This window comes from Hydra vulgaris, chromosome 09 (genome assembly GCF_038396675.1).
Source record: "Hydra vulgaris chromosome 09, alternate assembly HydraT2T_AEP".
In the NCBI taxonomy this organism is placed as follows: domain Eukaryota; kingdom Metazoa; phylum Cnidaria; class Hydrozoa; order Anthoathecata; family Hydridae; genus Hydra; species Hydra vulgaris.
The window spans coordinates 44,264,798-44,280,802 of NC_088928.1; the positions used below are offsets into that span (position 1 = coordinate 44,264,798).

Genomic DNA, 16,005 nt, shown 5'->3' on the forward strand with positions numbered 1-16,005 from the left:
TATAAATGTCACAATTAATCAACCTAAGTGCTATAACAACGTGGCAATATAGGAAAAAACTATTAGCTTTAAATTATTAATTGAAAAGCTTTTAAATAAAGTTTGTCTTATTAAGTCACTTTTAAATTGAAAAATATATTTATTTTATGCTTTTATTTTCTCTGGTTTATCCTTTATTTATTTTTCGTTTAATTTTTCAGTTTATGGTTTGTTTATTTTTAATTTTCTCTTTAATTTGTGTGGTTTTTATAGCACATTCAACACATTCAAATTAAGTTTGCGTTTTTGCGGTATTTAAAAAAAATTTTTATTCGCAATTAATTTAATGGTTTTGGCTTTTAAACAACACAGAAATCTTGGACGAAAGTCAAAGCATTTAAAATTGACATTGTCAACAATTGATTATATATGGATCATTTTATGTGTTTAAATGATTTTAAAAATGCTTTAACTATTTAAAAACTTCAAAACAAAATATATAACTTAGTATATGAATAAAATAAATTTTAAATAACAAATTGTTGATATAGTCAAGTAGTTTTTTTCTAAAGAAACTAATCAAATGTGGCAATACATAAATAAAATTATTGTATCAAAATATAAATTTCTAGAGAAATGCTAGTGCTATTTTAAAAATTAACAAAAACAAGTTTCATCCTAATTAATCTAAGTATAATTTTTGTGATTCAAATTGTGTGAAGGATTTTTTTTACCTTTTGAAATAGATAAAATAAACTGTTGATTTCAAAATTGTTTAACAATGATGGGTTTATACATTTTTATGATACAATTATTACATTTTAGAAATTAATTTATCAATTTAAAAAATTTATTTTTATTTTTTATAATAGCTCAAATTAGGGTTAAATATGTCCAAACTCTATTGAAAAAGGTTTAGAATATTAGACTTTAGGCTAAAAAATCAGGATGTTTAAAATATGGGAACTTATCAATATTGTAAGCATCGGTGTTACGTTCGTTCAACTACGTTTAACTACGGTCAACGAAGTTGAGCGTAGTTGAACGTAAATAAACGTAACGTAGTTTTGTTTCAATTACGTTACGTTTATTTACGGTATTTTTGTATTATTCATCTTAGTTAAACGTAGTTGAACAAAGTTGAACGTAGTTGAACCAAATACATTTTAGAACAACCTAATTAACTTTTAAAAACCACTGATTTGTATTGCTAGTATAAATAACCAAAATTAAATTTAAGAAGAAGGTGTTAAAGCCAGAGTTTAGTCTGATTTTAGAAAGTCGAGCCTAAGCCTGCGAAAATGTGGAAAATTTTTATTTCAATTTTGTTTATTAAATAGCTTACACGATTGGAAATAACTCTGCAATAGTAGTACTAAACTTTTTGTTTTTTACTAAAAATTAGTCAAAATAAATAAAATGTAGGTCCCCAAATGTGGCAATAGCCAGTATTAAGTCCTGATTATCTTTTTTCAGTTTTGATTTAGTACATTTGATATCCTAGTTTTTCATGCATTAAGGTAATTAATTTACATCTTAAATTGACCTAATACCATTGCTAATCTTAGGTTGAAACTATTAGTTGAGGCAACATTCATATATATTTACTAATTGCAAATTGGTGATGAAGTTTTCAATATTTTAAGTTATCCTGCTCAACTTTGTTTAACTTCGTTCAACTTTGTTCAACTTCGTTCAACTTTGTTGACTTCGTTTTAAGTATTATTTCGTTACGTTCAATTTTGGTTTTTGGGAAAATGAAGTCTGACTACGTTACGTTTCGTTACGGTCACAAAAATGAAGCTAACACTGGTGCTTACAATATTGAACACAGAGTTCTTGTGTAAAATGGCAGCCAGGAACTCTGATCTAAAAAAAATTAGTTTCCAAGTTTTTAAAGCCTCTGTATTTTTAGATCTAATGGACTCCAAAAAATAAAACAAAGTAGAGATTTTGTGACTTAAAAATTGGATTTCTTTTTGGAACTTCATATCCTGGATAATGATACATTATTAACAATTTTAACGATTTTCATTTTACTAATTTCATAGGAGATAAATTGTTAAAAATGCAAAATTAGTATAGCTATCAATTTTTATGTAGTTACTTTTTTTTTAATGGTTAGAATTTTATTTTTTTATAACTTGTTTACATTTTTTTATTAACTTTATCTATATATATATAATATAGTTTTTATGTGTTAGAGAGATCCAAACTAACCAGGCTTGTTATTGGAATGCAGATAATAAAAGAATTTACAGTACAGAAAAAGAGTATCATTTTGGTAAGTAGTTTTTGTAATGTTTAAATAGTCAGGAATCACAGCATTCTAAAGCTCCCAAGATTCCAGAGTTCCGAAGTGTTTCATAAAGTCATGCAACTGTATTATTTTATAGGTGTCTTAAAACACAAAAATTACTTTTATAAAAAATATTACTTTGACCTGGTAGCTGCTTATTCCTGCTCTGGGATTTAATTTTGTCAACTGAATTAAAGGGAAAATTACGCATTGACCACCAGAAACACTTGTCAAAACTTCTTTTATTATTCGACATGTAATTCTTTGCATTATTCGAATCTTTGGAGAATAATGCAAAGAATTATAATCCTTTTTATAAAATATTTTTGTACAATTATAAAATTTACAAAGAATAAAATAAAATCTAATAAGTATCTTATACATTTGCTGACTTTTTTTGCCTACCTATATCCGTATGGTTTTTTTTAGCAAAAAGAAGATAAAAACTAAGAATAGTGAAATAAATTTATTGTTGCCAAACCCAAACTTTCAGTTGATGTAGTAGCATCTCTCATGCATATTCTCCCTATATTAGTCGATGTATGTACTGAAGCCCTCAGCTTCTTCCTATTTCAGTATGGCGTTTGAGTGCTGACTAAGTACGCTTTTCTGTATATACATTCTTCTCCATTTGAAATTTAATGCCAGTGCATGAAAAAGCACTAGCAGGATGGTTATTTTTAAGTTAGCCCGCGCGATTTAAAAATTCATTTTTTTCTGCTATTAAGATATTAAAATAAAAATAGAATAAAGAATGCTTTGAATAAATGCTAACTAAAATAATTTAAAAAAACTGGTAAAAAAAGGCTACGTTTCATAAAAGTTGAACAAATGAATAAAAAAGTTTTGTTGCATTTTAAAACAAAACACTTATTTTTTGGCAAGCGCTTTTTTATGTGCTCTCCAAAGTTTTTTCAGGCGTGTGGGTGAGCGTGAAAAGACTTGAGTGTGAAAGCGCTGGCTAAATGAATATATATATATATATATATATATATATATATATATATATATATATATATATATATATATATATATATATATATATATATATATACAAATTAAATGTTTTATTTAATTTTGTTATATATTTTTATTTTTTTAGGTGCCTTTAAGTCTTGAAAATTTTGTATATGATTTATCTTTTTAGATGAAGTCTTTGATTCTACATCATCAACTGAGAATATTTATAATATTCTTGGAAAGCCATTGGTTGAAAATGCAATGCGTGGTATAAATGGTATGCAAGTTTATATATATATATATATATATATATATATATATATATATATATATATATATATATATATATATATATTATTGTCAAACTTGTTAGTTTTAGTAATAATAGCAGTTTTAGTAATAGCAGTGCCCCTTTCAGCGTGATTGACACAGAACTCTTCGCAACCATTGCAACTGAGTTGGTGGGGAGAAAGAGTCGCAGCACTTTTTTGTTATAAGAAAATGTGAACGAAAGTGTTTTCAAATATCTAACTTACGCAAACTTCAAATTATGTAATAAAACATACTAAAATTTATATCAAGTTGTACAATTTAACTTTCTTTTGAAAATTGCATTGGGGCAACATCTCCTTAATTTTTATCTATAGCATTTATTTCGATTTTATAAAGTCTTATTTATTATATAGTTTTAAAATTTTCATTAGTCAGCTTGCCAGCCAAGTGGTTAGCTCGCAGAACTTCTGAAAGAAAAAGCCGTAGTATGAAGCCTACCACTGGTGACTTTTTTTTTTAATCTTTTTCGATTTTTTTTAAATACAAAATAAAACACTTTTAAAGTTTTGTAGATATTGTATACATAATGTATGTAAAGATATTATATACTATAACAAACAAAAGGATTTTTAAAAAGACTAAAAATTCACTAAGACAAATTTGTTGCGTATGTGTCATGATTGAGATACTTATGTTATTAATGTGCTCAGGTAATTAGTCCTAATAAACTGTGGATGGTCTGAAAAAAAATGATGGTATGAGACTTTATAAAGAAAAAATTTAATAAGGCAGTCCTGCTACTCCAGAAGATTCTGCTGTGGAGGCAAAAAAAAAAGAAAAGCGTAGCTACAAAAAACTTTAACACTTTATTTTAAAAATTACAAGACTTTTTTTGCTATATTTAAATTTTTGCTATAAATATATATGGTCAGATTGAAAAAATTGAAAACATATTGTGTTTAGGGTCGGATTTGAACCCTTGCAAAACGGCACAGATGACAGCGCATTAAACCACTGATCTACTGAGTTTATGCATGTAATTGAAAAACAAACCATTTTACCAATAACAATCAGTATAAGATTTTATTCTTTTACTGATTGGTAAAGCGCAGCTTTATTGCATAGCAATAAAGTTGTCTTTATATATAAACACATATGTTATATGCAAATGTAAAAAAATCCACTTATATAATGTTTTATACAGGATCGTGTGTACTCTCGAGTCCTTAATACAAGGGGGGGAGTCTTAATCCAGACCTAATAATATTTGCATCATAAAAAAGTAACCATATTTGGTGAAGACTTTAAAAAAAGTTTTTTTTAATGAAAACTATTTCTTTATAACTAAAGTGTCAATTACAAATTCACTTTATGTTACTCATTTTATTAATTTAGTTTTATCAAAAGATATACTGGAAAATGTTGTTAAAAAATAGGTTGCATAAACCTTTTAATTAATTTTTATACTAGTTTCTTCCCAACCAACAATTGTTACTCACAATTATTTTAATTTATGTTAGTTTGACAGTTTCCTTAAAAGCTTGTATAAAATTACTTATAAGACCAGTTTAGTCACATTTAAAGCCTTCTAAATGAATGATGTAAAGTAATAAATAAGCTGTAAAGTTTCAGAAAATTGTGTCAGAAATATAAATATATATATATATATATATATATATATATATATATATATATATATATATATATATATATATATATATATATATATATACACTGCGACCATTTTCTATAGGCGCATGTGGATTATGTCTTAAAAGCCTACTTAACTTCTTTTTTATAGCGTATTTCAATAAATTATAAATAAAGTATCAAAAAATAATAAAAATTATCAAAAAATAATATCAAATTTGAAAAGAGGTTAATCATAAATGAATTAAATTCAAAAGATAGCTGACTATTTTCTATAGACGCAGTTCACATTTTTTTAACAAAACTATAAAAAAAAAGTGTTTTCATCAAGTTTTTAGTACTCGATTGAATCTTCTTTGCGCTAAATTACTTGATAAATTTGTTTTGGCATACTTTCCACCAAGTTTTCCAGCACTTTTGACTCCATATCTTCCCAACACTCTGATACCGCTACTTTTAGCTCTGCCACAGAGTTATATTACTTCTGGTCAGCATAGATACGTCTTACAATGATTCCCCAGATGTTTTCAACAGGATTCAAATCTAGACTGCAAGCAGGCCACCACATTTGCTTGATTTTTTAGCTTCAAACCAAGCTTTAGTCTTGTTACTAGTCTGAATGCTGGCGTTGTCTTGTTAAAAAACAAACTTTTTGCGTCGGCATTTATTTTTAAATGGAATCAAACATAATTTTAGCACATCAATGTAATTCAGAACTTTTCATTTTGCAAGATGTAAATGCTAAATTTAACTTTCCTGTTGCACAAAATCCAAGCCAAACCATCAAAGATCCACCTCCGAAATTCCTTGTCGAAAAATATTTGGGTTCTCTCCTCAAATCACGCCAGTAGCCACTAAAACCATCAGGCCCATCAAGATTAAACTTTTTCTCGTCCGAAAAAATCACCTGGTATTGAAAACAAAAATATTCAGCTGTTTAGAGATCTTACGTATTTATGAAAATTTAATCTAAAATTTCTTACTTGTTCCCAATCGCGTGCCATGTTATCCTGGGCGAATTCCATCTGTTTCTGTTTGTGAACGGGCTTCAAATTTGGTGCTTCATTCATTTTTGATCGTACAATGTGTGGGCTGTCTTTAAGACCTTTCCTAATCGTATCCTTGCAAACATTTAAACCCAAATCTGACTTAATTGTTTTCAAACTTTTTGATGAATTTGAACAATTCTGCGTTTTTCACGGCCTAAAACCTTAGATTTCTTTGGTTTCCTCTTGATTGTAGCATAATCTGTTGGATTTTTCAAGAAAGTACAGGTAATGTGATCTGATCTCTTCAATCTTCTAGCAATTTCTCGATTTGGATTTTTGTCTCGATAATAAGCTAATATTTGACCTATTTAAATAACGGTAAGGACCTTTCCTTTTGGCATTTGGTTAAATTCAACTTAATTTCGACTCACAAAATAAAAAATACTACAGAATATTAGAAATTTGCAACAAAACTCGTAAAAACTTTAGTGCGTCTATAGAAAATTGCTCGTCAAAACTCGTAAGAACTTTAGTGCGTCTATAGAAAATTGCCACGTGAATATTAAAAATTTAATTATTTTAATACAATCAAGACAATTAATAATCAGGTGCGTAATGGATCATTGTTTTCCTACATATGCTTATTCAAAAGTACCGTTAGAACAATTTTATTACCACTGTAACACTGTAAATCTGCTAAATTCTACATGCGTCTATAGAAAATGGTCGCAGTGTATATATATATATATACATATATATATATATATATATATATATATATATATATATATATATATATATATATATATATATATATATTTAATAATAATTTTATAATATTTTATAATATATACTCTTATACACAATGCCAACTTTAGTGTTGACATTGTGTATAAGAGCATATGTTATGTTAGTAAGAAAACATCAAGTAATACAAATTCTCTTAATACAATTAATAATTTATTATTAGAAATTTTCGCAGGATTATGGTTACCAGGATCATCAGCTCGTAAAAATTATACAAAAATTTCTTGTAGTGTTAAAAACAGTTTAGAATTAACTGACAATTTACTGCCATTGCAATTTTGAAAGCGTTTTGTTCATGTTGTAAAAAAGATTCTGCAAGTACGACCATGAATGAAAGACCTGAAGGACCAGAATTCTCAAGTTCATAGATTTCGTTGTTTCACAGGAAATAAGAACGGCATAAACAAAGCTCTATGAGTTGTCTTGTTTCAGATATAGTAAGCTTGGTGGAATATTTGTAGGAATCATCTTTATTTAATTGGCCTACAAGAATTAAAGTGGCTTCCTTTAATGGTATTGATGGATACAGGTTTATTACATCAAATAAAACTTGAACCCATGAATTTGCTTTACTAATAAAATCAAAAGAATTTTACAGACATGTTTAATTTTTGTTTAAGACAAGTTGTATTTTTTGTACTAAGTTGTTCAATATTCTATAATTAGAAGTGTCGATAGCTGGTATAACTATTCTCATAGGATAAACTTTTTCAGGTTTGTGAGCTTTAACAAGACCATACATGCGAGGCGGGTATATGGAGAAGTGATCTTTTTGAATCACTGGGATATATACTTTCATATTCTGTTTTTGAAAACCTCGGTTTTTATTAGGTTGTGAGAGAAGTTTTAATTTCAATAGCATAATTTGCATAAATATTTCTGACAAATTTTTTTAGCTATTTCCATTTCCCTCTTTTTAAATAGCCGAAACAATTTTTTAATTTTCTTTAATAACAATATATTTTAAGGAAATTTATATCTTTTTTACATAAATATTTATACTTTTGTACTTCTGATTTAATAATAATAATGATAATAACTTTTATTGCTGAAATTTAACAAAATAACAATCAAAATAATTTAAATGTTTATAATGTTAAACGAGAGTGTGTAATTAGCACGCTCTATATCAGCCGGTGACTAATGTTTGCTTCTAATATATTTGTCTAATCATTTTTTGAATATTTTTACTGATGTAGGTAGCATGATAGGCAGTGGAAGACGATTCCATACAGTGGCTATTCTATTAAGAATGAAATTCTCTCAATGAACAACATTCTTTTATTAATTCCTTTTTTAATTGAATGGGATTTCTTCTGCAGATTGCTCTATTAACTCATCAGGTTTTATTATTACTTTTGACGTAGATATACACCACTTAACTTGAATGAAACCGTGGACAATTTTGAAGCACTCGATTAAATCTATGAGTTTCTTGCATTGTAGCAATTAAACCTTTTTTATCGTGGTTCATAACTTAGATGTGAGAGGCTTCTTGTTTGACTTGCTATTTTTTGAACTTTTTCAAGAACTGCTATATTGTATTTTTTGATGGATTCCACATTGTTGCCACATATTCTAGAAGCGGTTAAACAAAGGTTTTATACAATATTTCAGCAATTGCGGTGGTGCAGAATTCAAAAGTGTGTTTAGTCAAAACTAGCATTCTGTTAGCTCTGTTGGTGCAGTAATTAATATGTTGGCTGTATTTTTCATCAGTAAATGTCATAACGCCTAGATCTTTTTCTGAATCTGAACCTTCAGTTCGAATTCTTATGTTATGATCGTAGTCAAGGCTAGTATAGTTTTTGATTATACCTACTAAAATGCATTATTTTACATTTACTTAGGTTTCATCATCATTTCATTTAATTAGGTTTCATCATCATTTCATCATAAAAACACCCCCTGCCTTGGGGCTCTTAGTTGAGTAAAGGCTAGAGATGGTGTCTCGATAAAAATACTCATCTTGGGCAGATGTTAAATGCATCCGGCTACTGTCTTGTAGAAGGCCTCCTAGGCCTCGCACCCCTTCTTCATCTATTAGGCTGGCGCAGATGTATTTTTAATACATTGTTTCCAGTTTAGGATGTTGAATGCTGGATCTTCTTGACTAAATGCATGGGTTTTGCTTGTGTCTCAGTTTTTATGACTAGGCAACTCATTATTATCTCCTAATGAGGGTACAGCTCTAAAACTCAGTTTTATGGTTCTGAGGCCGGCTGGTAGTCAGGTTTCCCGAACTCTGTGGTAGCTCTCAGAGAGGCTGATTCCATCAACAGCTGAAAAATATCAAAGTATTAACAGTGCCATGTTGCACATGGATGGTGTCCCTGTTTGTACTTTTGATGTGCATTGCGGAGGCCACATTTGGAGTCCTTTGCTACGGCTTAAAGTTTATTAGTAGTAATGAGGCAATTGCTTGGGCTATTAAACGGTGTTCTGAGTACTATCTATGCTTTGAGTCAAGTTCTTCAATCTAATTTAAAAATGAATAAAGTACCAAAAACTATAAAACACAAAAAACCATCATCATCACCAAGTTTTTTAAACCTATCATTCACTAATATTTGTGGTCTTCAAAGTAACTTTTCTTCTGTTGAGTCTTATCTCTTGCAAAGTTCACCAGACCTACTTGCTCTTTGTGAGACTAATTTGAGTTCGGCTGTCTCATCTTGTGATCTTAGTGTTGATGGTTATCTTCCTCTAATTCGTAAAGACTCCAATAGTCACATGCTTGGCCTCGGCACTTACATTTGTAAGAATTCACCCATTTGTTGTGAAACTAGGTTTGAATCCACAGACTATTCTTTCATGTACTTTCGTTTAGCACCACTTCACTCTATTGCCTTTCTCTTTGTTCTATATCGCTCTCCTTCATCTCAAGACTGCACTCTTTTTGACGTTATTTCTGATCATATTGACCAAGCCCTCTCTCTTTATCCATCAGCTAATATATTTGTTGTCGGTGACTTTAATGCTCACCACTCTGAATGGCTTGGCTCAGAGACTCTGCAGGCATTAAAGCCCACAACTTTTGCCTTTCTCAATCCCTAACTCAAATAGTCAACTTTCCAACTCGCTTTCCTGACAACCCGAATCATCAACCTTCTCTACTCGACTTATGTCTCGTTTCTGATCCTAGTCAGTGCTCAGTTTCTCCACATTCACCCTTAGGTTCTTCTGATCACAGTTTGATCTCTCTAAAACTAATATCTCATTCTTCTTCATCACCTGAATCCCCCTATTATCGAACCTCTTACAACTACAGTAAAGCTGACTGGGATTCTTTCCGTGATTTTCTTTGTGATGGCCCTTGGGTAGAAATCTTTTGTCTTCCTGTCGACAATTGTGCTTCTTACATAACTTCGTGGATTCAGGCTGGCATGGAATCTTTTATTCCCTCTCGACGATTCCAGGTCAAGCCTCGCTCTCCTCCATGGTTTTCCTCACACTGTGCTGCTGCGATTGCCAATCGAAACCATTACTTCCATATTTATCAGCAAAACAATTCTCCAGAAAACAGACGTCTGTTTATTACTGCTAGAAATAGTTGTAAAAAGGATTTGTCTAACGCCAAAACCCGCTGTTCTCAGGTTATGAAATCTCGCATCTCATCTCAAAATTAGGCTCTAGTGACTTCTGGAGAATCTTTAATAATATCAATAATAAGGGCAAATCTATAATTCCACCTCTCTTGTATGGTTCAGACTTTATCACCTCACCTAAAGACAAAGTCGAATTGTTTGCTAAAAACTTTGCATTAGATAAAGGTGGAGAGGTTAAGGCCATCGCTCTTGACATTTCAAAAGCTTTTGATAAAGTTTGGCATGCTGGTCTTCTCCATAAGCTTTCTTCTTATGGTGTATCCGGCAACATCTTTAAGATCATTGAATCCTTCCTTTCCAATCGTAGCATAAAAGTTGTCCTCGATGGACAACACTCTTCTTTTTATTCTGTAACTTCAGGGGTTCCTCAAGGTTCTATCCTTGTCCTATACTCTTTTTAATTTACATTAACAATCTTCCAGATATTCTCACATCTAAGGTGGCATTGTTTGCTGATGATACTACCATTTATTCTTGTCGTGATAAGAAACCAACACCCTCTGATCGCTTGGAAGGGGCATTTGAGCTTGTAAAGGATCTCACTTCTGCTACAGCATGGGGCTCACAGTGGCTGGTGAACTTTAATTCAGATAAAACTCAATTTTTTTCAGCCAATCGTTATCGCAATAATTTAGATCTTCCTATATTTATGAACGGTGGTGTACTCGATGAGTCATTTATCCTACATCTTCTAGGATTAACTCTTACTTCCAATCTTTCTTGGAAACCATATATCAAATCAGTTGCAAAATTAGCATCTGCTAAGGTTGCATCTCTTTATCGAGCTCGTCGCTTTCTTACTTCGGATTCTATTCTCTATCTCTATAAATCTCAAATCCGGCCTTGAATGGAATACTGTTGCCATATCTGGGGTGGATCTTCTAATGATGCCCTTTCTCTTTTAGACAAGATGCAAAAACGCATTGTAAACATAGTTGGACCTGCTCTTGCAGCCAACCTCCAACCATTATCACATCGTCGTAATGTTGCTTCTCTTTCTCTTTTCTACAAATACTATAATGGGCACTGCTCTAAAGAGCTAGCGTCTCTTGTGCCATCTACTAAAATTCATTCTCGTGTTACTTGTCATTCAATTAAGTGTCATCCTTTTTCTGTGACTGTTCCTAAGTGCTCCAAAAACGCTTATTCGTCTAGTTTTTTTCCTTGAACATCAGTTCTTTGGAATTCGCTTCCTTCATCTTGCTTTCCTGATTCATATAATTTGCAATCTTTTAAGTCGTTCGTCAATCGTTATCTTGCTCTACAATCTTCATAATTTCTCTTTCAGTAACTTCCAACTTTAATTAGTGGTTGCTTGCAGCCTTGTTGGAAGCGAAGATGCTTAAAAAAAAAAAAAAAAAAAAGAATCTTCCATACGTGACACCATTTATCTATATGATTTTGTAATTTGTTTCTTAGTATTTTACATTATAATTTTCATCATTAATTTTTTTATGTGTAAATTTTAAATAAATTTATTGTGTTTTAAAATTGCATTAAGTATGGGGATATTTCATTCGATATGATATTTAAGCTACAAACATTTGTATCGTGATTTAAAACAATGTCAGCGATAAGTTGTAAATCTTATTTAAATTGATAGTCTTATTTAGAGTGATAATTAATAGCATTTAGATGAACGATTTGCTTGACTCACCAATTTCAGTTAAACAGAATGTTAATTAAAAGAGGTAACATATTGCAATATGTTATTTTAGTTTTAAAATAGCATATTGCAATATGCTATTTTAAATTTTTTTTATAGGCATAAATGACATTTAAGAGGAGAATGAGATTGGTTCACCGCAAGTAATTTTAAATGGGAAATTTCAATATCTAATAACTTTTTTATTTGAGAATTAAAAATTTTTTTTTTGTGTTTGTAAATTAAACTTTTGCATTTCTAAATTAAAAAAAAAAAACTTATAGAAATTTATATAAAGTGGCTGATTGGACCCTAAAAAATAAAGGTCTTTGTAAGTCCATTTTACACCAACCTTTTTAATACTTTTTCCTTATATATGTTGTAGCCAAAAGGAACAGATCGCATGGCATATTTTCAGTTGCTTATAAGTAAAGTTGGCGCTCATATCATAATACAAAAACCAGATAATTTTAAAATCTTTTAATTGAGCTGTTTTTATTGTCGGACTTGGTGGATTTAATTAGATGAACTGCAAAGGTATTCTTTTAGTCGTTTAAGAGTTGACGCACATTGTAATACAAAATTCCATTGATTTTTAAAACTTATAATTGAGCTGTTTTTATTACCGGATTTAAGAAAATGACATAATTTTAATAAACGGAGAGTCATGGCAAATCTAAAATAGAAGTTACAAATTTTCCATTTAGACAAGACAAAACGTTTCGTGTGTTTTCAATCATATCAATTTTTTTAAATACAATAACATGCATACAAAAATTCCAAACAAAGCAGCTTCAGCAAAAAAGATTTTTAATTATTAGAAAATGTTACTTATATTACATACGATCCTAAATAAAACGTTATAATATATGGAGTTTTTACATTTGCATATAACATATTTGTTTATATATATTGTTAATATATATTTATAGCAAAAAAAATAAATATGGCAAAAAAGAATTTTAATTGCTAAAATAATATTTTTTTCTAGCTAGGGAAATTTGTTTTTTTTTTCATTTTTCTTTTGCCTCTATACCAGCACCTTCTGGAGTAGCAGGACTGTCTAATTAAATTTTTTCTTTATTAAGTTTCAGACCATAATTTTTTTTCAGACCATCTGCAGCTTATTAGGACTAATTACCTGAGCACATTAATAACATAAGTATCTTAATTGTGACACATACGCAACAAATTTGTCTTTTAGCTTTTATTGTGAATTTTTAGCTTTTTTAAAAACCCTTTTGTTTATTATAGTCAATAAGATCTTTACATATATGTGTATATAATATTTATAAAACTTCAAAAGTGTTTTATTTTGTATTTTAAAAATACAAGAAAGATTAAAAAGAAATAGAGAAAAAAAGTCTCTAGTTGGTAAGATTAAATCACAGCTTTTTTATTCAGAAGCTCTGCGTGCTATCCACTCGGCAATGCTGACATGTTGACTTAAGAAAATTTAAAAACTATATAATAAATAAAACACTACGGGAATAAATACTAGAGATCAAAATAAAGGAGAGGTTGACACAATGCAATTTTTAAGTGAAAGTAAAACTGTAAAACTTGATACATGTTTTAATATGTTTTAACATTACATAATTTGAATTTAACGTATGTTAGATATTTGCATACACATTCATTCACGTTTTCTTATGAAACAAAGTGCTGCAACTCTTTTTTGCCAATATCTCGGTTGCAATGGCTGCCAAAGGTTTCTTGTCAAACACTTGGCCAAACATTTTCTATGCAAATTATATCTTTTAAAAGATAAGTGCTCCAAATTGGGGTGCAAGATTTTAATACAGACTGCACATAAACTTTGTAAGCTTTAAACAAAAGTTGAGAATTGTTGGAGATGAAGGATTTTAAAAGTAGGTTAATGCGAGAGTGTGCATGCTAGAAATATGAGAGCAGTTGCCAATCAGTGGACCATGCCAAAATTTTTTATAAATGTTTGCAAGAAAAATGTTGTTGTAATCATTTCTAGATTGATACAATTTAATATTATCTACAAACAGTTTAATGCCACAATCTCCATCAGTGTAGTAAACTTTGTCGTTAACAAATATTAGAAAAATATAGGTCCTTGTACTGTTAGGAAAGTTACAAAAATCATTAAAGTTTGAAGCTCACTTCCAGACCATATAGTGAACTGGCCCTCACTGTCTGCATTCAAATCGAATTTAAAAAAATATGATTTAAAATGTCAATGTGCAGTCTACTAACTTTTACTGTTTCTTCACAATTATTCTTATCAACGTTTTTTTTATTACTTTTTGTTGTGACAAGAGTATTTTAGTAATTACCTGTCATTTTGTATTTTGTACATTTTTTTTTCAAATAAAATTAAATAAATAAGATAAACAGCAGTAAAAATATAAATAAATATTTTTTAAATAAAAAAAAAAAAAAAACAACAACAAAGTAATAAGCCCTATGAAAAATCTAAACTAGAAAACAACTGGTATTAATAAAAAAAGTTAATTTTTTTTTAACTTTTCAATGAATGACCTTGCTAGCTAATGGCTATGGTTTTGTCTTGAGCTTAAATTCATTTCTTCTTTGTGCATACTAAGTTTTCTACTTAGTTTTTAAATCTTAGCTTGATTGAGGTTTTTTTTTTAAAACTATGGTTTTTGAAACCTTTTAAAATTTTAAAACTTTAGAAATTCCAAAAGGTTTCAAAATTCTAAAACCTATATATACATATATAAATACATACACACACATATTTAAAAAAAGTATGTATGTATGTATGTATGTATGTATGTATGTATGTATGTATGTATGTATGTATGTATGTATGTATGTATGTATGTATGTATGTATGTATGTATGTATGTATGTGTGTATGTATGTATGTATGTATGTATGTATGTGTGTGTATGTATGTGTATATATATGTATATGTGAATATATGTTTATGTATATGTGTATCTTTTTCATTTTTTTGTAGGCACGCTATTTGCTTATGGTCAGACAGCATCTGGTAAAACTCATACAATTCTTGGCGATGTAAATGAATTAGGGATACTTCCTTTGGCTATAAAAGAAGTTTTTGATCACACAGTCAAGGTTTATACTGTTTTGTTTATTTGTTATTTATTATACCCTGCATTTTATATCATTAATACCATTTAAAAATTGTTATAAACTTCCAACGGTATCATAACAGGTGTTATTAACTTTTTGAATAAAACTCTTAATTCATTAAAGTTTATTAATTAAATACAATTTCATGAGGATGCTGAATACTTCATTGATTGTAAATATTTTACACATTTCATTAATTCAGATTTTTTTGATTTTCCTATTTTGTACTTTCTCATAGATTTTGGAATATCGGAAAATGGTGTGAAACACCATCTTGGTGAAATATATCTTCAATGCCTTGTGTTTTTATTTTATTGTTAAAGAATTTATTCAATGTTTATATTTTTTATGAAATTTATTTTATTACGGTGTTAGGCTTTCCTTTTAAAGTTCATGCAACTACAAAAATTTTAGCTTAAATAATACATAAGTTGTTGAGATAACAGCAGTTGAAGTAATGCTATTTCAGCATTTTTGTGGTTATCTGAAGAGATAACAAATCAACTTTGACATGTAGTATCTTGATAATGGTAGAGAAGATTTTCTTAAAATTTTGAGCCTAAATTTAAAATTGAGATTTTAGCTCAAAAATACTGCTCTAAAGACTATATAGTTTCAAGAAAAAAGAAAAAAATCTTGTTTATTCAATTTTTTTCAAAATAATTGATATAAAATTTGTTAATTTTTGGAACTAAAATGAAG

At 29.2% G+C, this 16,005-nt stretch overlaps 1 protein-coding gene across 4 annotated transcripts in view; it reads left to right on the top strand.

Annotated features, from left to right (window-relative positions):
* The window catches only part of LOC101241452 (uncharacterized), a 148,106-nt gene that overhangs the window by 7,484 nt on the left and 124,617 nt on the right, over nt 1-16,005 (top strand). For all 4 annotated transcript variants that reach the window (XM_065805837.1, XM_065805839.1, XM_065805840.1 and 1 more), the window contains exons 2-4: nt 2,184-2,263; nt 3,426-3,515; nt 15,167-15,285. In XM_065805837.1, the coding sequence (XP_065661909.1) occupies nt 2,184-2,263; nt 3,426-3,515; nt 15,167-15,285 (289 nt within the window). The remainder of the gene's footprint in view (nt 1-2,183; nt 2,264-3,425; nt 3,516-15,166; nt 15,286-16,005) is intronic.